Source organism: Sander vitreus, chromosome 13 (genome assembly GCF_031162955.1).
Source record: "Sander vitreus isolate 19-12246 chromosome 13, sanVit1, whole genome shotgun sequence".
NCBI classification, from domain to species: Eukaryota; Metazoa; Chordata; class Actinopteri; order Perciformes; family Percidae; genus Sander; species Sander vitreus.
The window spans coordinates 4,793,868-4,819,286 of record NC_135867.1 but is presented as its reverse complement, the minus strand read 5'-3'; the positions used below and the strand labels follow the sequence as shown (position 1 = coordinate 4,819,286).

General features: G+C 39.9%; 1 protein-coding gene across 1 annotated transcript in view; it reads left to right on the top strand.

The window, feature by feature from the left end:
* ncam1a (neural cell adhesion molecule 1a) overlaps positions 1-25,419 on the top strand; it is a 270,441-nt gene that overhangs the window by 209,035 nt on the left and 35,987 nt on the right. Inside the window, exons 9-15 of the mRNA XM_078265516.1 lie at positions 4,759-4,909; positions 11,520-11,704; positions 12,818-12,914; positions 14,576-14,743; positions 18,676-18,801; positions 22,246-22,260; positions 23,723-23,770. Coding sequence (XP_078121642.1) covers positions 4,759-4,909; positions 11,520-11,704; positions 12,818-12,914; positions 14,576-14,743; positions 18,676-18,801; positions 22,246-22,260; positions 23,723-23,770 — 790 coding nt within the window. The remainder of the gene's footprint in view (positions 1-4,758; positions 4,910-11,519; positions 11,705-12,817; positions 12,915-14,575; positions 14,744-18,675; positions 18,802-22,245; positions 22,261-23,722; positions 23,771-25,419) is intronic.

The window sequence follows — 25,419 nt, the reverse complement described above, 5'->3', positions numbered from 1 at the left end:
AGAAATAGCGTGTTTAACCTGATACAGCAGCTTGTATCTGGCTGTGTAGATAACAGCATTAAAGACAGGTATACCACAAAACAAACTTGTCTCATGATCTATGATGAAGATACCTGTCTTCATATATTATGTGTCTAAAGATATGGTACCGTCTATGGTTCTCCACAGCAGTGAAGACAGACATGTTTTCGTGTTGAATGTCGATGTTATGCTAATGAGAGCTCCAAAGCCTTTACGATGTGTCTTTACTTCATCGAGAAGTGCACATTCCATGACTCTTGAACCAGAACAAGATCTGATTATAATACCCTACCCCCTGAATGCCACTGATGTCAGCTATGCTGAAAAGAGCAGTCAGGCAATCCTCGTCAACTCATAAGGTCAGCAAAGAACACAATATCATGGTGTATAACGGTTGGTTCGTCAGTCTTAAATACATAGTAAAAATGCAGTAAATTTAGTATTCAAACTAGATTAACTAATGGTAGCAAGGCATGGACTCTACTGTGATCTTGTGAGGGGCTTGGAAATCTGTTGTATTACAGCATCTGTACGGCACCCTACACTATATAGGAATAATGGAGAATGCTTGTTGGACAAATGAAGGTGCTCAGGCCCTCAATTGTAATCAGGGCGAGGAAGCCATACAGAGGAGCTGGAGTCAGCAATTAGAGAAGAAAAGGTGTGCCAGAAGATCAGAGTCTGGCAGAAAAAAATGGATACATCACACAGCCAAACGATGCAGGGGGAAATAAATGACACGATGTTATAGCATAATTAACTTTAGTAGAGTTCCTGCTGTGGAAAAGGGCTTTAATCTAAAGTTTCTCAAGTCGTTGTAGTGTACAACCAGCAGGTTGAAATGCTTTGCTTTCTGTAAAATTTGGAACAGACATCCTGTTACCCACAGGACCAATTGTAATGACGTTGGTGAGCCCCTGACTTTTCATCTGGTGCCATTGTCAGATCAAATTTCCTATGACCAAATACCTGCAAAACAAATTACAGTCCCAGTTTGTACTTGAAACTTTTTATTCTGCCAAAGAGATATTTTAACTCAAAGGGACCTTTCTGGATAAAAAAAACAAAACAGCATTTAACAGCAGTTAACATTTTCAGTGTTAGTGTGTTAGCATTATGGTCTCACCACAGTGTCTATACAATCTCACAGAGCCACTAGTATGGCTATAGACTATTAGTCTGGGTAATACCTTGGCCTGTTATATTTATTAGATTATTTGCGATGTTGACTGCTGACAAACCTTTGCAATTCAAGTAGAAAATTCTCATATGCTCATATCCTTGTGATTTGGATATGGATATCCCCATTAGGATACTGATCTATACAGTTGTTCCCAGTCTGCATTATCGGTGTACAGAAATCCAGGTGCTGACAGGAAAAAAACTAAATCCTCCCCAAAGTAAAAAACAACTTCTTGGTTACTGTGAAAAGCTACCCTTGTCAGCTTTGATTTAAATTTAGTGAAAATACAGAAGCAGCACATATAAAGAGGGAACTGGGCTTGTTCACTGCATCAGTGATAAACACGGCCTGTGCGGATTCTGGCTCCAGTCTCCTCCTGTACGACAGTTTTAGTACAGAAAATATGACAAGGGAAACGTGTATTGACGAAGCAGTGACACAAACACAAACGGGAGACTTTAAAGTCATTCCCATGCCTTCCATTTCAAGTAAGTGAGTAAGTAAAGTTCATTTATATAGCACTTATCACAGACAGAGTCACAAAGTGCTTCACAGGCTAAATAAATAAATATATTATAACAAATCAATAATCATAAAAAGCACATTAAATCACAGTAAATCATAGTAAAACGCAAAAGCATGAAATACATAGGGATACAGTCAACAATGTGGTTAAACGAACGCCTGACTGAAAAGATCCGTCTTTAGCTGCTTTTTAAAGATGTCAGCAGAGGCGGCCACTCACATGAGGCAAAGCGTTCCACAGTCTAGTAGCAACTGTTTCAAAAGCTCTATCACCTTTAGTTTTCAGCTTAGTATGGGAAACAGCCACTGTTATAATTTATTTGGTGACCAATCAGAGTTGTATAATTAAAAAAACATTTGTTGGAATTAATGAATAAATCCTGGTCTGCCTGTTGCACTTCCACCTCTGTTGTATCATTACAGTATTATTCTCCATTAACCTCATCCCTGTTTGCATCCCAACAGTGTGCCCAGTGCAGCTTCTTTCTGTGTCACTGCAGTACGACAAGATTAATGCTGCCCTTTCAAAAATGTTCCAGGACACTCCCTCAGATCTTCAGCAAACAGCACAAATGTTTCTGCCAAATTTGCATCCCCCTGCTCTGTAAAGGATAACACTTCAGGCCATAATGCTTATACAACAAATACTATTCAATTATTTATAAAATATAAAAATAAAAATAAAACGCTGAAGCACCTAGAATGCCTGAAATATTAATAACAAATCATGGCAAGTAGAAGGATATATAGCCACTGTTGGTTCAAACTATGTGTCGCCCAGAAGGAAGAAAAGCTGTAACTAGCAGCCAGAGGTTTTATAGGGCCTGCTACATGGCTCTCCTTCATTATTGATGTCTTTTATTTTTTGCCTGCTGCTGTTTGTCCTGGTGGGAAGCTTGTTAGTTTTTTAGCAACATACACTATGTGAAAATGATCAGATGTGAGAAGAGAAGAAAGAACAGATCAGAACACAAAGCACTCTGTCCTTTGGCCTCTTTGTATATGTAGACCTTGTATATGGTGACATGAACTCTGCAGATCAGCCTAGGTTGCAGCGCATCATTAAAAAGGCAAGCAAGGTCATTGGTTGTACTCGGATGTTGGCTGCATACCTGCGCTGAGAGCTTGCTCTGAATAAAGCATCCTCAGTGACCCTGTATATCCTCTCAACAGCTTAACCAAATAGACACGGCAATACAGGCGCTCTGCTGAGGAAAATCAAAACAAGGTTTAACAATTTATTCAACTGCAATTATCGTGTGTAAACCTGCAACTAGACTGCTAATAGGGACACCAGTCGACATACTGCAGGACTTTGAAGTGTATTTCCCCGGGCTGTGTGCTCTCGCTGAATCCCCTGCCAATTAAGGATGTGAATCTTCACTGGTCTCCCGATTCAGTTCGATTTCGATTGTCCTGTGAACGATTTGAATCGATTCCAAATCACGATGCGTCACCTCCTCCATATTATTCTATATTGCTACACATGGTTTTCATCGACATATTCAAGCAGTTAGATATAAATAAACTCCCCTTTTTATTGTATCTGCTTCTTAAAAAGACACTTCCTGAATGTAGCGGAGTCTGAAGCAGACAACAGACAAAAGGCAGAAACCAAAAAAGCAGCGACCGGAAAATCAACAAGTAACATCAGTAGGCAATTATCGACACATTCTCACTCTCCCAACGTGTAAAATAAGGACGCTTGGTCATGTACCTTTGGCGTTTGTTATTCACGCTAAAAGTGCATCCTCTGGCGTTTTGTTATTCACGTTCAAAGTGCGTCCTTTGGCATTTGTTATTCAGGCTAAAAGTCTCCTTCGGCATCGGGACTCTTGGCGTCACTTTTGACCCTCTGGGTCAGCACGTACTGACTGACATGCGGCACAAGAAGTGGACAGTTAGGTTTACGAAAAGATCGTGGGTGGGGTTATAAAATCCATGTTTCTGTGTCATGCGGGACAAGAACGGGACACGAACCCCGCTCTCCTGGGTGAAAGTCCTGTGTTGTTTGACCCACCCACCACCCTCCTAATGCAGCATTTTGGTCTTTCATACTACTCGCTACCGTTGTTTCTTTTAATACTATATCATCATAAAGCGCTACTGTCAAGCTGCTCTGCCCGTTGCGTTCCATACATACACTGACGGGTGCTTTTTGTGCCGTATCTGACGCTGAGAGCCACTGCCCAAGCGTCCGTATTTTACGAGTTGGGAGTGAGAACGGGTTGCAATAATCGATTATGGTCTGTCACTGCATCGAAGCAGAATTGCCACATCCCCATTGCGATGCATCGATAAAATGATTAATTGTAACACCCCCAATGCCGATGCAGGGATAGTTTCTCAGTGGCCGACATTGCTGTGTGTACCTTGTCCATCTACATTTCCTGAACCAGGGACAATAACATTTACCTTGACATAAAACGTTAATCCCAGTTACATCCACACTGTAAAGGATAAGGCTGGTGTATCTTTATATTTTCTTATTGTACACAAATCCCAAGTTAGTTCTAGTCCCCATCCTGTCTGTAGCAGTCACCTTACAAAAGAAAAAATACAGAATAACATCAGTCTTGTCCTTTGAGTTATCGTCTTCATAAATATTGAAGGCAGCTGCTTCAATGTGAACAATATTCTCCTTTCTTTTTCCTATCCTCTCTCTGTTGTGTTAAGGGCTTATTGCAGTTGTATCTTTTACTCTTGAATTTCCCCTTGGGGATCAATAAAGTATCTATCTAATCTACTCTCCCTTCATCCAGTGGCTCATCACGTGGTGGTTTTGCACTATGATTCAAATACACTGTAGGTCACCTGTCAATCAGGTCTTTGTTATGATAAAGTTTAGTTCCCAGTTCATCTTAAAAGAAATTCTTATCCACTTTATTCCAAACAGACTAGAAATGGAAGTGTCCAGTGGTAAGACCAAATTGAGGATATCACTGAAAAAGTAGCAAGACACACATCCACTTCTATGAAAATGTCCGTCTTTATAAGTGAGACTAATTACTTTCTCCTCTTCTTTATAGAGCCTTGATAGAAATATTGTGGTACGCAGCCACGCACGGGTGTCCTCGCTCACCCTGAAAAACATTGTGTTCACGTACGCCGGCCAGTACCTCTGCACCGCCAGCAACTCCATCGGCCAGGACAACCAGCACATATACCTGGAGGTCCGCTGTAAGTCACCCAACTCTCCCTACACCTGCTCTAACTGTGTATCAGTGCTGTTATTCACACCAACTTTAGTTTGCAATGTTCAAATTCTGTCATGAATGAATGTACAGCTGCTGTTACTGTTGACGTTTGCATAAGTTTTCCTTACAATTCATCTCACTCTCAGAATGAAAGCAAATGCATGTATTGCCCCAAATGTTGAACTATTTGTTGAAGACAAAAAATAGTATTGTGTAATTGAACTCAGAATTGACTGCATTGATTTTATTTAGACCTTTTTTATAGACTAATTATTAATGGCAGATGTGAAATAATATTTTTCACATGACTATAATCCTATTTCAACACGTAGGCACTATCACACATATAGACTAATATAGGTCAAAGAACAAGCGTCAGTGTTAGACAAATTCATCGATGCTGAGATAAAAGAGGGACTAAAGTGCTTAAGTCAGGATATAAAGGTGAAAATAATTCTTTTCAAGGAAACAGTCACAGGCATACATCTCTTTTTTTATTGGCCGTGATCTGGACCTCCATTGGGAATTGTGTTGTAATTGACGTTTTTGGTGCCTATAAGTTTTCCCAACATGTCTGTTTCAGCTCAGGTTGGGATTTCCTCTGTTTCCTAAATTATCTTTTGACAGCCCACTGACAGCTGTTCTGGGTTTTGTTCATTAGCTGTTGATTTTACCTGTGGGCAGAAAAATCAATAACACAAGCTTTGCACAAACAAACAGACAGACTAATATTCCGTCTTCAGATGGAGTTCTGCAGCTAGTTGCACCAGCTGAAAATAGGTTTGTAGTAAGTAGGTTCAAGAGTAAAGTCAACGATGTTTGGTGTTATAAGCCCCAACTTTGTCTTCCAGGCAGCGCTGCCTGGAAGGCACTAGGATTAGGCAATGGTTAGGGTTAAGGTTAGGGTTAGGTGCCTTGAAATTGACGGTCGCAGCGTTGCCTTGAAGTCGACGTTGGGGGCTTAAAACACCATCGAGCAAAGTCAACACTTGCTGTTCGGCTCTAAGGTTAGTTTCAAATTAAACTTGCTACTTTGTTCATTTGCCCCATCTCTACTTACATTTTTATTTACCTGGCTTGCCCCTAATAAAAAACACTGTCACAGAGAGTGAAGTTTCACCTACTGTAGTGCATTTTCAGATTTAAAGGAAAAGAAAGAAACTACTAGGACAGAAATAAAGAGGCCTCCAAGACTTCTTTTAAAAAAAGAGAAAGAAAATGTATGCGCGTGTGTGTGTGTGAAGTAACTAACATTAGATAGACAGATGGATGGATAGCAAAAGTCTGGGAAATCTTCCATCTTTGCAAAAAGATTCTGCTGAATTTAACACTTAACGGTTGCAAGATTTAAATTTTTTACAAGCAATAAAGGGCTGCCAGCGGCAATTCCCATCCTTGGGGAAGGGAAGCAGTCACCGTACAGCACAAGACTGAGCGTGCATGTCAGCGTCATCATGAATGTAAAGAGATGAAGTCTGTCACGAGAAATGTGCTTCTGGTATAAATATCAAAGGGAATTTTCCTCTGGCTCTTCTATTGTTGGTTCCTAGCATTTTCCTAACTGCTCCGCCACGGTACCAGTTATTGACCTGCTCGGAGGAGATGTAAGTTTTATCATAACCCTACACTGTACCTAACTTTTATGGAGTTATTGCATAAATGACCACACTATGTTCAAACTAAGCTTGAACTTACACATGACTGGTGCTTGACATCAGATGCACAAAGCTGTCTGATTCATAACTATGTTATTTTTGGGGGGTAAAGTAAAACTCAAAAACATGGCTGATCGAGTAACAGCCTCCCCCTGCTAGACTACATAAAAACATGGCACTGGATGCAAATACATAAATAAATATTAAATGCCAAAAATCAGAGGAGGACCAGGGGAAGTGATTGTTAAGACCAAAGACTGGGCAGTGGCCTCTGATCCTGGGGATAAATGGTGGGCAAGAAAGCAGGGTTTGCTGGGTCAGTGGTAGGCTACCGCTTCGATTTGTTACCATGGAAACAAAGGTCTCAGTTCTGACATAGCCTCAAGGTGCAGTGGCTTTTGAGGCTTAACATTTATCTGTCCTATTTTTGTGCAACTGCCTAATTGTTATGGACTTTGAGCGTCCTAATTCTGGACAAAAACGCTTGTGCAACCATTTTTCCTTTATATATATGTTAGAGACGGTCCGGATTTATGAGGTGAGAGATAGGACCATCAAGAAAAGATGGCAAGACTATTCTTTGAATGGCAAGAATGTTCTTTGAAGCTCACAAGAAAACCTGAATTATATTTTCTAACCCTAACTTTGTTTGGCCTCTGTACTCCGGCGCTCTACATTTTAAATGTAACCATGATTAAATTGCTTGAAGGTGGTCATATTCATTTAGCATCAACAGTGTGATAGACTTTTTTTTGCCTATGGGGCTTTGTATAAAAAGAGCTACAATTTCTACCTAGGTAATTTGATTGTGGATGTGAACACACTTAAAATAAATCTGTAAGTCAGCTACTTAACTTCATAGTTTCAGTTTCACTTAAACTCTAATGTGCTGGAATACAGGGGCGAAACAAACATGGGTCTACATTATCCTTAGTAAAAACCTGACATACTTTTCCCATCAAGCAGAATTACAGAATCAGAAATGTACTTGTGCCCCAGTGTTTTGCATGCATTTTCCCATAAGTAACTTAGCATACTCAAAACATATCCTTGGAAAGATTGGTCGCGCACAATGGAAGCCAAATCATACTTGATCTCATTTTCAAAGCTATTGAATGTTACCTTGATAAAAGAGAATGCGATAAATAAAACCAGTGAAGGCTTAATTTGAGTAACATGCCCTGCTCAATGTGCCAGCAATTTGCTCAGAGATATGATCACAACGCAGCATTGATAGAGTTGTTTGAGTGCTTGCAGTTAGCTAGAGTAATCCGCAAGTAATCAGGTAGCTGATTGTTGCCAAGCAATTGTCGATAAAAAAAGGTGCTTTGTCTTGAGCACAGCTCTCACTCTCTGTCCCCTCTATCACCACTCGCCCACTCACACAATGGAGACGTTATCGAGGCATGGAACTTCCTATCTGCTGCACAGGATGATCCCATTAGCTGGGCTGAGTGTGTCTATGGTTGCTGCTGGAGGACTGATAGTGTTAATAACTTCTCTGTGTGAGCTCCGTTTTTGTCAGCAGCTGTGGTTTGTTTAGCATGAATGTCCAATGAAAACACTGTTTGAGCTGCAAGCAGGTTCTTCAAATCTACTCGTCTCTGTGCTGCTGGCTATACAGTTAGACATTTCAACCCATGTGCATACTAGCTTTTAGTTTTTCTACTGCGTTCAGAACACTTCACGTGATATTCTCTGGGTCTGCAGATATCAACCGTTTTAATTGCTTTAATGATACCTATATTTTAAGAGTCATGGTGCAGAGAACCATTGTTTGCGGCCAGTAGGCAATAAGTTGAAATTTCTGCCCATTTTCATCCCAAAGAAACCCTACCAAAAAGACTATTTCCTCTATATATGTTATCCTTGACATGGTAGAATCAGCATTTATGCAGTCAGGTGACTGTATATTATGAATCTTTTAATGTGTAAAGCAAAACCTGAATGCAATCACGTTACATGAGCACCAGTAGCAGATACATTCCTATTAGTTGCAATAATCCATAATCTCACCTGGCAGGTCGCAGGCACTGTAGTGAGTCAACAAGGCCCAAAGCAGCATTGATAGAAAGAGCAAGAATCTAATCAGTGCTGCAGGAGACAGAGCATTTATTGACTCAGCCTCATCCTTCAATTCCAGCTGCAGCACACTGCCTAGTTTTCAAGGATCCAGGGTCAGAAGTAAAGCCCCGGCAGTGTCAGGGGCCACAGCATTTCACAGCACTCAGGAAGCAAAGCATACTTCACCACATTCAGAAGCACTGCTCAGTGATGTCAGCAGGAAATAATAAAACGAAACAATGCAGGAAAACCATCTCCAATCTCCTGTTATAGCCTCCTTCAAATGTGATGCCAACAATTTGTTTGGACTATATGCAATCAGTTCAATTCAAGTAGGCTGCTAAACGGGCCAGGCACCATAGTATGAATGGTAGCAGTGTTACATGTATCTCAGCAGGTACACAATATAGAGTAGTTGCAGTGAGGGGAAGGATCCAATTTTCATCAAATCCAAAATGAACCAGCTGAATTTACCATCAGAGTTGGAACTGACAGGGTTCAGCTCTGTTACTTTTCTTGACTCAAGGCTCTCGCTTATATGACTGTACGCCTATTAGACTTACTGTGTAATAATGGCACTCAGCTCTGTGAGACACTTACGTTTTTGTAATTGCTGAGCTGAAGCATCTTGCATTAAAACTGACTCTTTGTCACAAGTAAAATTGGCAGAAAATAGCAATTTGATGTCCATTTAAACCACCATAGGGTGTCTCTTAAACTTAAATGGATAACATACAGTAAAAGACATTGCCTTGAATCATCAATAGAATTAAGCTAAATATAGCCGGCATTATACTACACTTAGCATTTGTTTACCATTGTGGGTTCTGTTAGCATTGCCGTGATTGCTCCAGCTGCCCTCGGGAGTGTGTTTTAAATGTCTTTTTTGATCGCTAAGATTTGTAAATGAAGTATCTCCCTGGTAGTCATGATAAGATCTGCTGGAAATGCTGAGAAGAGGAGCTTCAGGGAAGAAAGGCAATATTGCCATCCCACAATTCCTTGCTCCTGCAATAGAAAGCTCCATGAGGCCTTTCCCAGCTGACTGATTCCTATCAGTCCTGTGGATTTTCCAGATTTGACAGGTTTGATGATAACACATATGCGTGTGTAAACAAGATGTGGAATTAATCAACATTTCCTCTATTCACGTTCTCACTCACTGGAAGGAATTAAAGAGTTAGTACTGGGCCATATACATATGAGATGAAATTAAGATTTTATTAATGTTGATAAAATGCATGTACAAACCAAAGCCTAATATAGACTAGTTGGCTTTTGTCACTATTTGCTTGTCCTATATACTTTTTTGAAATCGGAAGCAAAAATCCTCAAGTTGGAACAGTTGGTGCTCATGCCCGACAGAACAGGTCCTTTAGTTTAAGCCTACTTGACCTCTTCGTTCCCTGTCCCAGATACACCTTGCATGGCAGCTGGATTCTTGTGAAATTTAAGATCATGCAAGAATCGTGCAATCACATATCACACGAAAATCCATATTGTCAAGGTATGTGTCCACAGGCAGCGTCATTTCCACGCTTCCCATTCATTGTCTATGTATGCAGCAGGGCAACGCATTCTGGTAATGTTGCAGCAATTCAAGAAGAGACGGGGAGTCAAATTGCATAAAGTTGAGGTCCAGGCTACTTTATGCAATCTGGGACGTCCAGCTCGAATCACCGCCGAAGCAGGGCGATCCCTCCCTTCCAAAAACGCTCCTGTGGACACGTACTATCAGGCTTCAAGACATGCGTTTGTGTCCGCACAGCAGCGCACCGAACTAATCAGCATGCGGTGAGAAGCTACTGTACTGGCAGCTATGGGCATGTTTTAGGTGTTTAGGTGACGGCCGCGACTGTTCGTTAAAAACAACAATGGTGGACACGATAGACAGATCCAATCCCCTGCCAGGTATTGTTTTAAAGTGCCTACTTTTTTTCAGACCGTTTCCAATGGCGGCTTCTCAGATAGTTCTATGTAACAAACCATCTGTTGCGTCAGGTTACCGACACTAGGAAGGTTTTCAATTACTTATTTCATCATAGCCAAATCCAATATGTTATGCACCCCCATGTCACCATGACAAAATGTGTTATAGTGTGAGCAGAACAGGAATTCTAAGATTCTGAAAGTCTTGTAGTGAGCTACAAAGGGATAAAGAAAGTGTTTCTCTGTTAGAGATTATGAGGGAGTTAAAGCTTTAGACAAAATTTCCTAAAACAAAAAAAGTAAACATCCATGGTCTCATGAAAGTTAAGCTGACTAGATAAGTATCCTAATCTCGATGGTGCTGTCTTAGTATTTGTGGAACAATTTTTTAGCTTTTTCTTACTTTATTCTTTTTTTATTGAGCACTACAACTTTTTAATTATTTGTTTTTATTTATTATATCAGGCTATGTGCACTTGCCTGGTACACCAGATAAAGCACTGATGCGTAGTAATGCATGGATGTACTGTACATTGTTGGTATTTTCTTCACTTTACATTCATATTTAAAAGACGCAGTTCCAGTCAACATTGCCTCTAAATGTTGCATAGTCTAAATTCTCTTGGGGCCATTGGTTCTCTAAGTCTAAATCTTTCCTTGACCTTATGACAATTTCCAGTTGAAATGGATGAAAAAGGAGAAAATATGTAAATGTTTTGACTATTCAGACCTATTGCATAAGCCCACCTCGAAAAATTACGCACATGCAGTATTTATCATTGTTTAAAAAGGATTAATCCTTGCATTTTCTGTTATTTCCCTGTGGATAGTTTATGCTCTCCTGGCCAGATGAATTAGATTGAATATGCAGACACTTTAGATTATTAGTAAACTGTTCCAATCATGCCATGTTTTCCATCTTCACTCCCTTGTGTGTTGCTGCAGATGCTCCAAAGATCCAGGGTCGAGTGACTGTGTACACGTGGGAGGGAAACGCAGCCAACATCAGCTGCGAGGTGGAGGCTCACCCCGGAGCCTCAGTGGTTTGGTTTAGGGACGGCCTCCAGCTGCCCTCTGCCAACACCACCAACATGAAGATCTACAACACACAAACTGTCAGCTACTTGGAGGTCTGTTACACCTTACTGAAATACAAAATGTAAATGGACTGTTTTTATATAGCACTTTTCTAGTCTTAACTACTACTCAAAGCGCTTTTACATAGTACATGAACCATTCACCAACCATGTGGCCGAGGCTGCCGTACAAGGTGCTCATCAGATAAAACCACCAACCTTCCAATTGAGAGGCAACCGCTGAGCCACAGCTGCGCCTAAAGCACAGGGGTTGAGAGAATACATAAAGAAGTGATTTTGAAAATTAATAAAAATTGGCAGGGTATGTCATATCTTTCACATGAATAGCTAGCCAGTAGTTCCGGAGCAACTCTGAATCAAGGATCGTAATAGTAGACAAGTTATTGAGTACAGAGTGTTAGATGCTATATTAATGAACCAGTGTGTAATGATTAGTTCCTACAATAGATATCTGTGCATCTGCATAACTATCACTTTCCAAATGAATTACTCTAGATCAGCCAGGAATAAACTGCTAAATGGCACAAAACCAATAACTAATGATTACATCCTATAAGGAATGGATCTTTAACAGTGGGGTCCGGGACCCCCAGGAGATCAGGAGAGTCAATGCAGGGGGGCGTCCAAATTATTGTTCATTTTTTAAAGTAAAAAAAAAAAAATTAAAAGTCTTTACATGAATCCTACATATCATTAGCAAATATAAATCCCCACTGAGGATAGGCTTACTGGCCTATAGGTAGTCACTAAGATAGCCATCCACTGATACAGTTCATCCTAAAGAGTCACTGTGCCACATGCATGCTGAACATTATTTAAATACATACATTATTATTAGGCTATTTGAATAGCTTAGTATTCTATGCACTAAAAAGGTATGTATAAAGGCTTTAGGCCGCCCTACAAGTTATTGTAGGCCCAGTTTAATATGCAACTTCATTTTATACAGTATATGTAGTAGGGGGTCCCTGCTCCGTCTCTCTCTCAGTTAAGGGGTCCTTGGCTTAAATAACGTTGAAGACCCTGATATAAGGTACATGTTCAAGTTCTTCACGGGTCTACTCTGTTCCAAGTATTTTTTTCCTTGTTCACCTGCACTGCCTCACCACATGACACCAGAGTTTTTGTCTTTTTTTGGTTTCTCAGATTACACCTGATTCTCAGAATGACTTTGGGAGCTACAACTGCACAGCAACCAATGCGATGGGCACTGACTCTAAGGAGTTCCTTCTGATCCAAGCAGGTTTGTTCACTGGAAATTAAGCTTTGAATTTGGTATGCAAATGTTTCTGGATCCATTAGAGGAAGAAGGTCACTCAGGACCTTGTCTAAATACAGAGTAGCCAAATTAATTGTACTAACAACCTCTGCTGCCACTGTGTAATATACTGTAGGCCCTTTGAGATGTTTTCTCTCTGATTTTTCATTTGTTGCATAACTCATTAGTATACCTAAAGTGGCTCCCTCCAACTGTAGTTGGACTAAAAGAACACAACTCAAATACATTTTCACACCTTATTTTCCACATTGATATGTCAATGAGAAAATTCGACAAGTAACACAAGGCAACCAGCTTTACTAAACAAAATGATTTCAATTTGAAGGGTAATTGAACAGTTTCTGCATGACATACTAATGCTACACAATCCAGAAAAGATCCAGTAGTCTTATCTTTACAGAAGGAGGATCATTTTCTTTGGTGTTTTTGTTTGCATGATGGTGGTGAGTTGCTCTGAGAAGTTTGCAGACATACATATATGGATTGATGATTAGTTGATTCCTTCCCCTTTTAACACAGAGAAAAAACATCCAGTTTTGCTTTTTAATTACCAGCACTGAGCAGTGGTTTCAGATCAAAGCCGTTCATTACATCAAACAATGAGATTGATCCATTAAATGCACAACACATAGGTGATTTTGTTCCTTGAGAGGTACCAATGCTAAATTAAATAATTCATTTAAAGTGTCCCCAGACCAAAGTTGATGGCGTCAGTGAAATCAAAGGCTTTCAACCTCTGGGGGACTGTGGATGGGATAAGTAAATGTCTTGGTAATCCACCTGAAATTTTAGCTCTATAGAGGCACGAGAGGAAAGGTCAGAGAGTCCCTCAACTCAAAAAAGCATGAACATACTGTATACATTTTTTTATGAACAGTAGCCCAATTGTAAAGACACTGTAGACCCATATGAATGGATGGAAATAACATACTAATTTCCGCTAAAAGATGAGATTACAGTAGCAGGTCTACAGAAAACTACTAAAGCGTGTAGGGTGCTCCATCTCTGTGACACCCATCTTCATGAATCAAAGTGCAACTCAGGCTGGAGGTAAAGCTGTCGCTGCAGGCTTATTCAGGCGTGTTCAACAGATCTTCAGTCATTTGGTGACCAGAGGCTTTGGGGCACTAGGGGCCTGCCAGCACCACAATTGTCAAAGGTGTTGATTTAGAGTAGGCATTATTAGCATGTGTTGCAGTGGCCGGTATCAATCTGAGCCAACCACATCAGCTCCTCTAATGCATTTAAATGGAATTCTCTCCCTGCCAATATACATAGACAGTTTGGTAAGGCATGCATATACAGTCCTGCAACCCTGCATTGTAGAGACACTGAACTCCTTTCACTCTTAAAAAGGCTCAATGGCTTTATTTCAAAGGCTCTTATACAGCGACTTTATACTTATTTACAGAATTACCTTTCAATAACTAGCTTATTAAAATGGGTTTAAAACTTTGATTACCATTTTTTCAATGCCAAGTTGTTTCTCATGAACATTGCATACAGGTTATCCTGGGAGATACATGCATTTTGTGAATCATTACATTGTATGAAAGTCTAGTTTATGAAAAGACTTCTGCTGCTAGTTTTTAATAAGGTTTTCTTTCGTCTGCGCTCTATTGCAGAGGTGCCATCGTCGCCAGAAATTCAACAAGTGGAACCATTTTCCAGCACAGCAGTGGTAGCGTTTGAGGAGCCCGACTCCATGGGTGGAGTGCCCATTATCAAGTACAAAGTGGAATGGCGTTTGCCGGGCCAGGATTGGACTGGCAGTGAGCATGATGCTAATGACGGTGAGTCACCTATCTCTCCTGACCAAAGTTCATTGGATGGCTGATTTGTTCCGCCCATATTTTTTTTGCATCACATGATCACAAACACCTGCTGTGATTTCAGCTCAGTGTGATTATGTATTGAATTGGTCTTTAAGTCCCTAAGTCACCACCACTTACACACATTTCCCCTAAAAATTCTTGAAAAATAGAATTATTTAATCGAGCAGAGTATGTGCAAGGGATGTTATTAAATTATCTCTTCAGGGTTAATGTTTTTTTGTGGTCTTTTAAGATGCGTCACCTACATCATCTACACCTTAGTACCCACTTGAGCTATTTTAATCCTTAGCACCCAAATGACTCATCTTGCTTCGAATGTCATCTGGAAGAAGAAGGTTCTACTCAGCATCCAATGTGTTAATATGTTAATAAATAACATCCATAAATCAGTTTAGAAATCCTCTAACTGCAGATGTTGCCTCTTGATCATAAGATGTCAGATCATCATTTATTGTAATTGTTAAAGTGCAAAGAGAAACTGAGAAGTGACTTTTCATGGTGCAGCTTTCACAAATATATATTAGTTGTATAATGTATTGTCCAACTTCAGGCAAAAAGAAAAATGGCTTAGGTGTGACAGTAGCAACATGGCTACAATATAGCTACACTCCCTGTTTTCATTACCCAAAGCTTTTTTCATGAGTACATTTTTCCTCATCAACATGGTTCTTATATCTCTGAAACACTGACACATTCCTCTATCCATCCATACACATTTATTTTAGAGTTTATTTCTTTAGAGCTCATCTCAAACATAGAAAACATTTCAGCTAGCAACAACCGTTAATCCAAACATGACAGTAACTGATGTTAGGAGGGGAGGGGGAACACAGTGTAGCCTAAATGACAGTCAGCTCAAACACTGACAGGCCCCCAGATAATATCCACATCCCACTGAGGGTTTTGTGGCTCTTACAAATCTGGATGCTTCTTGTCTTGTCTGCCACATGGAACTTATCAGTCAGTGGCTGACAGGTTCCGCTGTCATCTCAAGGCCCAGGAGCCAATGTCATGCAAGCGTATACAGTTCACAAAACACATGCACCCACACACCAACTGTAAATGTTACCAAACATATTTCATTCAACCACATTAGATACACCGCATCTGATAAATTAAAGCCTTTCCAAATCACACATATAATATATATTTGTAGCGTTATTATATTAAATCAGGAATACTAAAGGCTTAGTTTTTTAAGCTACAACATGCCAGGGAGGACATAAGTAATTTGTTACTGATCAAGAATTGTGAAGTGGCTGAAATGTGTCAATTAAAAGGATATTGAGTTTAAAGTGTCTCTCACAATATTATGAACCAGGGCTGCCATCACATGTTTGAAAGCAGTACTGCCAGATAGACATACCACACCCATCACCATGGGACAGTGTAGATATATCTACATCTGCAGTGTGCACATACACAAAGCTTCAACTCAAAGTTAAACTACACCTGCTGTGCTTTATACTGTACCCTGTAAACCTATTAATTCATATCATATGTGTTGGAAAAATACCCATCTTTGCTATAACATACTGGCAACAGGCTTGTTGTCATTTCCTATATTTTTGTTATTGTCAATAAATCCCATTAAAAATACCAAAAACCAACAATGTGTTATCCATCTCTTAATACTTTGACTTCCCTACCCAGTCTGTGGCACTCAGCCCCAAGCCCTTTCATTCTTACTGAAAAGGAAAATCTTAAAAACCGGTCACAAATGCATTAGTCTATATCCATGACGTTCCACTTCCGGGATTGCTCCGGTGCCACCGGAATTCCGCCACATGTCCCTCATTTCGGCCATATCCATTACCTTAGGCTTCCTTTTGTGTTGGCATTTTAAACTGCGGTGGATTTCTGAGGACTATGGTTAACTGCTCCTCAGATCTCTGCAGGGTAAATCCAGACAGCTAGCTAGACTATCTGTCCAATCTGAGTTTTCTGTCACACGACTAAAACAACCTTTGAACGTACACATGTTCCCCAAAAACAAGTTCCTTTCCGAGGTTATTTTGCAGAGGCGCCGTTGCTCCGTAGTGCACCTAGAACCGCCCATAACGATTGTGATTGGTTTAAAGAAATGCCAATAAACCAGAGCAGAGTTTTTCTCCCATGCCTGAATGCTGTGTGAACTCGCCAAACCTTCCTCCGCAGCGCTGGGGAGGAAGGTCTGGCAAAACTATTTCCTAAAAAAAGCTAGACACTGTGGTGGGTAAAATAAATACTGCATTCGTTGGGAGCTATTTTAGCAGGAAGGTGTGCATGGGATCGATATAATTACAGTCAGCCTGGTCATGGTAATGAGGCAATACGTCACAGTGTAGCTTATTGATGTGTTAATAGTCAAATTAATAGTTTAATAGTTTTTGGACAAGAATTGAGTTATATGGCACAGAGGGGAAAAACATCAGTCTTTGTCTAGACGTTTGTCTGTCACAAACAATTGTTTTGGTCCAAATTCCATTTAACTCCATTTTGTTTGGTTAGGGACAACACATTTCATAGACGGATAGCTCAAAATCTCAAATAGGCCAGGGCACTGTTGGGGTTTATTGTTACATTATATGTGAAACAAGTTACATATTGCAGCTTTAAGGCTGTAACCTTGGTCCATAATCATTCAGGCTATATGTTTCCTTAATTGCTCAAAGATTAATTTCTCTATCTTAATACTGCAGTAGGAATGCATTGTAGCAACACAATGATGAACACACACCAAAACCAGTCAAATTTGATACTATTGTTATGATTTGTGGCAATAACCTTTAAGAGAAGCCGAGGAAACCAGCATGTGGTAATTATTGGTAAATTACTCTGGGACGGCTGTAAATCTCATCTAAACATGAATGGTTTCTGCCGTGACATCAGTTTCACTGATGCCGGTGGTGCTAAAAGCCCACTCATGAATGAATTTGGCCTTGTGCTTTTTAGCCGTATTTGTAGTTTCCCCAACAAAGTCAAAGGGTTTATTGTCATACTGTATGCGCAGTTAAAAACAAGTTTCCCTGTACAATGAAATTCTTCCTTTACCTTCTATTCTAAATGTTGTTTATGAGGAAAAACGAGGTATAACGAAATAAATCCAAGAGTTCAAGAGCGTCTGCTACGGAGGGCACCATGTTGATAAATATTCTACTTGTGCATGATTATTCTGAAAGTCCTACACATTGAGATATTAATGTTAAGCACATTTAGAATTTTCTCTGCTGTTTTACACCGAGGCCATGAAATTAATATTATTTGTGTTCCACAGTGAGATATCAGTCAACTTTTGTGAAATGTTATAATTTTAATAAGAAAACAACAACACAAGTGCACACTGAGCCTAAAAGCAAAAACCAGAACAATTTCACAAATGTTCTTTATACTTGGATCCACCATTAGCTTTTACAAAATAGTTCCTACTCTGCCTGGATTCTAAGGTAATTATAGAACATAGGCACTCAGGAGGGTAAAGTTTAAAAATCCTTTATTATATTTCTTGGATAAATCATTAAAACAAGGCAAAGTGTTTTGGCCGTGAGACCTTCATCAATGCAAGTATAAAATGTTTGCATTTGAACTGTATCTTATAGCCTATTGGCCAGTAGTCACATGGTCAATTGACAAGAGTCACGTTTGTTGTGGACAGGTAGTCACATGACTGACCATATTCAGCAGTAAATCAATCAGCAATAGTCAAACAATATAAAGACAAAAAAAGAAATAAACTTTCTACACACCCGAGCAGCACTCCGTTCAGACTGCATTGTGACTGGAACAGAAAATGGGTTTTTGCATCTAACACACATTAGGACATAAAGAACATATATTGCTGCCCATATTCCTTGTTTTATTCTTGGTTCCCTGTATACCTGCATATAATAACGGCACATCACTTCCAACAGAAATGACCACAATCACCATCGTTGGCCTGAAGCCAGAGACCACCTACGAGGTCAAGATGTCCGCCATCAACGGCAAAGGCGAAGGCGAGAGCAGCCCGGCCAGCACTTTCAAGACCGAGCCAGTCCGTAAGTACTACCCTGGCTGCTTGTGTCCCTGCTTTCAGTAAGCACTCCTCTGACCCCCCATGCTTTGACCCTAAACCGCCTGCTGATGTCTAGCTGAGCCCAGACGCTCTCACCCCTACTCTCCTCTATTCTTACGCCAAGAGCCCCAATGCAGTCCTTTTTTCCAGCAAGGGCCAGAAGGATTGATTATTCACAATGCCACTGCCACTTCATAATCCAACTTGGTTAATAGTGGTAACTATGCAAAGTATACTGTGTCCTTCATCACTGAACAGTATTGTGTGCCTTTTTCCCTTTAAATGTTTGCAGTGTGCAAGGCAAACCGTACCTCCTTCCATTTCGCAGACCTCTGCCTTTTTAAACCCACAATGCAGGTGATTTAGTGAAAGCTTTCTGGAAAGTACTTGGCCATATCTAGGGCTGATTTATACCTCATTGTGAAGAAGTGTCAACTGTGTATTTATAGTTCAGTGACAGCGCGCATTGTTATTATAGCAGCCAGGGATCAAGCCCTGCAGAAGGTTATTTATATTTCGTGAAGGAAATGGCAACGCGTGATGAAATGTTGGAGGTGGAGGGAATTTTCGATCTCACTGTGTTTGGAAGAAAAGAGAAAGAGTCGCCAAGGGAGATACAAGGAGAATACCTATACATGTCAGGCAGATGAGGGAAATTTGACGTCACCCTCCGTATTCTCACCATTTAAGTTTTTCTTGGTGAATAATCTGGTGTCAAATCACAGCTGTGTTAGACACATGGCAGCATCTGCAAGCTTATAGCAAAGAGCAGGTGCGCAACACCTGCCGTCACAAACAATGTGTCGGCTTGACATAAAATTCGTACCTTTTGTGTTTATTTATCTGCAACAACATGTCAGATAATGCTTTCTCACTTAAGTATGAATTAGGCCCAATAGAGGTCCAATAGCTGCTCTTATACTAAGCTGAGAGGGTCTCTCCTATACAGAAGAGAACAGTCATCTCTAAGATCTGATTTAGATTTATCCAGTAAGTGTGTAATATAATACCAAATAATTGCAACATGTCATTGTAACATGGGAAAAGAGTCTCACTTCTTAAAAGTATTGTGTGATTATGAACGTTCATGTAGTTCTTGTTCCATTTGATTGCAGAAATATAGTATTAGTTATTGAACAGCTGTGAGCAATCACTCTTTATGGTAAGGCAGACACACTAATTCAATCCATTATGGACAGAAATAAGTCATCAAGAAGGCAGCATGAGAATTATTTGAACTGTCTTCACAATATGGCAATGTACTCTAGAGGATTAGGGCCACGTGAAAAAAATGTATTGAGTTCTGAGTTTAGAGTCAGAATTATGAAAATAAAGTCAGAATTATGAGAATGAAGTCAGAATTCTGACTTTATTCTCAGAATTCTAAGATTAAAGTCAGAATTCAGACTTTAAACTTAGAACTGAAAGACATTTTTTCACGTGGCCCTAATCGTCTTCCGTAGCTGTGCTCGTATCAAATGATGATGAGGCGAGAAACTTTGAGTTTGAAGAATAATTCTGCTTTGTCACAACCTTGGTCTTATTTTTGTAGTTTCAATAAGCATTTTTGTTAGGTATGATAACATTACACTTAAAGTAATTTCTGAGATCTGGGACATGGCAACATTCAGACAGATGGTCAGATGGTCAAAAGTTTAGCCAGATTATCCAAACCACTTTATCCATCCATCCATCTTCGTCCACTTTTCCGGGGTCAGGTCACGGGGGCAGCAGCTCCAGCAGGGGACCCCAAACCTCCCTTTCCCGAGCCACATTAACCAGCTCCGACTGGGGGAATCCCGAGGCGTTCCCAGGCCAGGGTGGAGATATAGTCCCCCCACCTAGTCCTGGGTCTTCCCCAAGGCCTCCTCCCAGCTGAACGTGCCTGTAACACCTCCCTAGGGAGGTGCCCAGGGGGCATCCTTACCAGATGCCCAACCATCTCAACTAGCTCCTTTCAACGCAAAGGAGCAGCGGCTCTACTCCTGGTTCCTCACCCTATCTCTAAGTGAGACGCCAGCTACCCTCCTGAGGAAACCCATTTCAGCAGCTTGTGCCCTGGAACTCGTTCTTTCGGTCATGACCCAGCCTTCATGACCATAGGTGAGGGTAGGAATGAAAATTAACCGGTAGATTGAGAGCTTTGCCTTCTGGCTCTGCTCTCTTTTCGTCACGACGGTGCGATAAAGTGAGTGTAATAGCACCCCCGCTGCACCGATTACTTAGACCACCAGCTTAATTTTCATCATGGCACTGCCCAGGTGGCCAATTCTTCTGCTTAGTCTGATAGCTTTTGTGATATGAGAAGTGTTTATGTTGAACACTGTCATCCAAAATGTTATCTGTAATCAAGTACCAAACCACTTTATTTGGAGATTAAACCGAAAGTGAGCACACCAGGAAGGTTGGTAATAATCCCTCATTGTGGAACTCCATGCTTGGAACAACTGTCCATGCTCTACTACGGTAAGCACAGTGGGTCAAAACTGAACCAGAAATTCAAAAGTTGACAGTCTAGGTAGTACATTTAGTTTGCTTATGTTTTCTGATCATCTGACTCACCTGACTGTCTTTCTTGCCCTATGAGACTGTGTTCCCAATTTTCTCGCTCTGTAACATGCAATTATTACTGATAAAATGATGACTTTAACTGCTGAAAGAAGACCCAAATCCTAATTAACCAGATTTATCCTTAAATCCTTCTATCCACTGCAGAACTAGTTTACCCAGGCTACAATTAGAAGGCAACAGACCTATTTCTCAGTCAGCATCTCAAATCAGGGTCATGAATACATTTTTGTTTTAGTTTGTACCAGCCTCTCATCACGTCTCCATCTGTGCTTCATCACCTCACTGCTTCTGTAGAAAAAGCTGTCCTCAGCATCCTCCGTATTTTACCCGGATCCCTGAAGAGAGAGGCTTTGTCCTACTTCAAGATGTTTCAGCAGAAACTGTGTCTGATGGATTTATTGAGATCACACACATCTATCTAGAACTTATTTTATTAAATGTACAAACTGGAGGTTGAGCTCAAAGTTAACTGAATTTATCATTTAGAGAAATTAAATGAAAACGGAAATGGAGGAATCAGTAGGCACGTTGCCATTTAATGTGTTCTAATACATCAGAGTAGCAATCATATTGTCATCCAGAAACCCAGTGTTCTTAAAAAAAAAGAAATACACTGAATCCCTCCAACGACCATGAGCATGAAGTCATTAGAAAGAGAACTTTCTAATTTGTTGGGGATATACAGCACCAGCCCAATAAGACACAGTAGCAGTGTGCCAGTGGGATAATGATGTGGCAGGAAAGTGTTGCCTTCTTTCATTGTTCACATATCTCATTTCATTGTGTTTCTTCTTTGTGTTGTATTTTGTTCTCATCATGGTTTCCCACCTGTTTTGTATTCCACTGGACTTCTCAGAGTATTCTTTCACAAGTAAGTTTCATTTCTCTCTGTCTTGTCTTCTTTATTTTCCTCTGTATATCTCCACTGCATTTATTTGCTTTACCTTGACCATTCTCTCCGTATGACAACATTGTTTTTGATGATTAAAGTATGAAAGCTTTCACAAAGAGCATCACCCAAAACCCCCTAATACATTGAATTGTCTTTTTCCCACGGACTCATTGCATTATTTGTTGTACTCATTTTCCAGACGACAGTCCATTCCGTTACTCTAATGCGGTTTCAGGTTTGTTTAGCAATGTGATAGATTGATATGACAGTCGTACAGTACAGTCTATAGCAAGTGAGTTATTTGTACCCTAGTCCTTAGTGCTGCCCTTGCTTCTTTAGTATTGCTTGCCCGTAGCATCTTTTTTTTTGGTGTCTCTCTAGTACAAAGTATATTGTGTCCTGCAGCAGTTCAGTTATTTGGTGCTATATCAGCTCTTTAAAGAAGGTAGACTGTCTTCAGAGACCACAAAGAGGAATACAGTTGTATATGTGGTAATTAATGTGGAATTAGAATACTTACTGGTAATATTGTTAAAAGCAGGGCAACCTTGCACATAAATGGCCCCGTGTGTAAACATAAGGTTTAAATATTCCGAACTTCAATTCCCAGAAATCTTTAGGATTCCCATTTGTGCTCACGGTGTGCTTTTATTTTGTCACTGTAAATTGGCCATTCGACTTGATGACAATTGAGTCTCTCTCAAAGGTGACAAGAATGCATATTACGAAGGACTGAAATAGCTTCCTAGTTTCTGTTCAGGTGCAGGAAGTGAAAAGCTGCAACTTTCTTTGGACAGAGCGTATCCACACTGCTGTGTCTTTTTTGTTGCTGTTCAGCATTCAGTTTTGAACCAATGAGATATGCCTTTTTTTGAATATATTAGACTACCTTTGGCATTATCTTGGTGTCTGAAGAATAATAGTGTGTGTGATGTTACAGAAGACTGTAGTTCGGTTAACATACATTAAAGAAACAATTATTTCCCACAATTTGCCACCATATCTAACCAAAGTGAGTTTAGTGAGTTTAATGTATGGTATTATAATTGGTTTTATTGTACATAAATATACATTACAGTGATGATGACAGGTGCGCAGTTATGTCGACGAGTAACCACCTGAGCCCCGCTGAGCTGCAAATTGATCATACTGCGTCCTCCCCTCCTCTAGCCAAGTTTGAATATCATTTCTATGTCCAACATCACATGGACATTCCAATTACACAGGATGTAATGAAAAAACGCAATGTGTATGTGTTGTCGCGTCACAGTGGTTAGCACAGTGGATGTGCAGAGTGCAGACATTTTTTCCGCAGGAATGTTCCAGAATAATTCCTTATCACCAAGACCAGTATAAAAACAAAAGTCAGCCCCGCACTGACTGAGTTGCTCTTGTTGAGGAGAACTCCAGCTCTGCTCACCATATTTTCACCATCTTTCAGTTTCATCAGAGATACCAACCACTATTGCTGCCACCACTATGGCCATTAGTGAGTATGCCAGTCGCGCAGTGTGCAGTGTGTCTCTCTCTCCACCTCTGTCTCTCTTACCTGCTTGGCCTCCCAGTTAGTGTAGATGTTCATTTATTTCTCGTGTGTGGCTCATAGGAGAGCTCATACTGTGCACCCTCTGTAGAGTATAGCCACGGCAAAATAAGTTTGGCAACTTATTAGCTTTACTAACACTAGATTATGATTTTACTAACATTTGTCAAAGACATGAAGGTGTGCCTTCTAACAGCCTGACTGTAGTGTTGTGTATGACATAATTTGCACAATGTGTTTGTTTAAATCACAGTTCTGTACATACTTCATACTCCTCTGATTGTGGTGCAATGATTTTAGAGTAGGTTATACTAAGTCTGCTGTGACCTGTTAATTTGTCAAAGTGAAAGACCCTGGTAGATCAGTGGCAGTGGTGGAAGAAGTACTCAGATCTTTTACTTGGAGTATTTCTGCACTATTACAGTACAGAAATACTCTTTTACAAGTAAAAGTCCTGCATTCAAAAGGTTACTGAAATGAAAAGTACAAAGTAGACTTAAAGTACCAAAAGTGTAAGTACTCAGTGTGCTGAATGGCCCATTTCAGAAAAATATATATTATATTACTGGATTGTAATTAGTGATGCATTAATGTCACTTTAGTGTTGCAGCTGGTAAAGGTGGGGCTTATTTTTTTTACAGGTAGCTTGTGAACTTCACCAAGTGATCAATAAAGTTGTATTTTAACCTTCAATAATACATCATAATGTATTTGTTGATTATAATTAGTTTTAATCTAAAAGGTAACAAATAAAAGTAGCGGAGTAAAAGGGGCCATGTTTCCCTCTGAGATGTAGCAGAGTAAATGTATAACGTAAAATGTAAATACTCAAGTAAAGTACAAGTACCTCAGTACATTTTTTAGGGAAATTAATTTAGTTACATTCCACCACTGATCAGTGGCTACCATGCTGCCACTGAAGACCCATAACACTGTATCACACAACATGGTCATGGCACACAACATTGTGGCAACAGTAAGTGATAGAACACCTTATGGTGTGTTTGTGTCATACAGACATTTACTGTAAATACCATTAAAGGAAGAGAAACGTGATTCTTTTCAGGGATTAATCTGACTCATGTAGTACTGTCAGGATATAGTGACAGATTAAGCAAACATAACAAAAAGTTATTTTTTTAGTAAAGTTACCAACTGTGGCTTTCATTCATCAAACTGGTGAATCCAAGTCAGGTCTATCATTTAAGGTCACTAAACACTCATGCTTTAATGGAAATAATTGGTAACACTTTATAATAACCATCATTAATAGATGGTAAATTGATAGTTAATTAATCTTTAGTTAATTGTCATTTAACTGTTAGCAAACAGCCATTTTACTGTTAACAAACAAATTATAATTAATAATGTTTACTAATTATTAGTAGTGCTGTAAATTAACAGTTTATTGTTACACACAGTATATCCCTCATATACTATATTAGATATCTGGTAATGATCAAAAAATGTTTGTAAACCTTTAAGAATTCCCAATTTATTAATTAACACTTTAAGGGTTACTAGTTGCTTTGTAAACCGTCTATAAACAGTGTCTGGATGGTTATTATAAAGTTGCAACAGATGACTATAATACC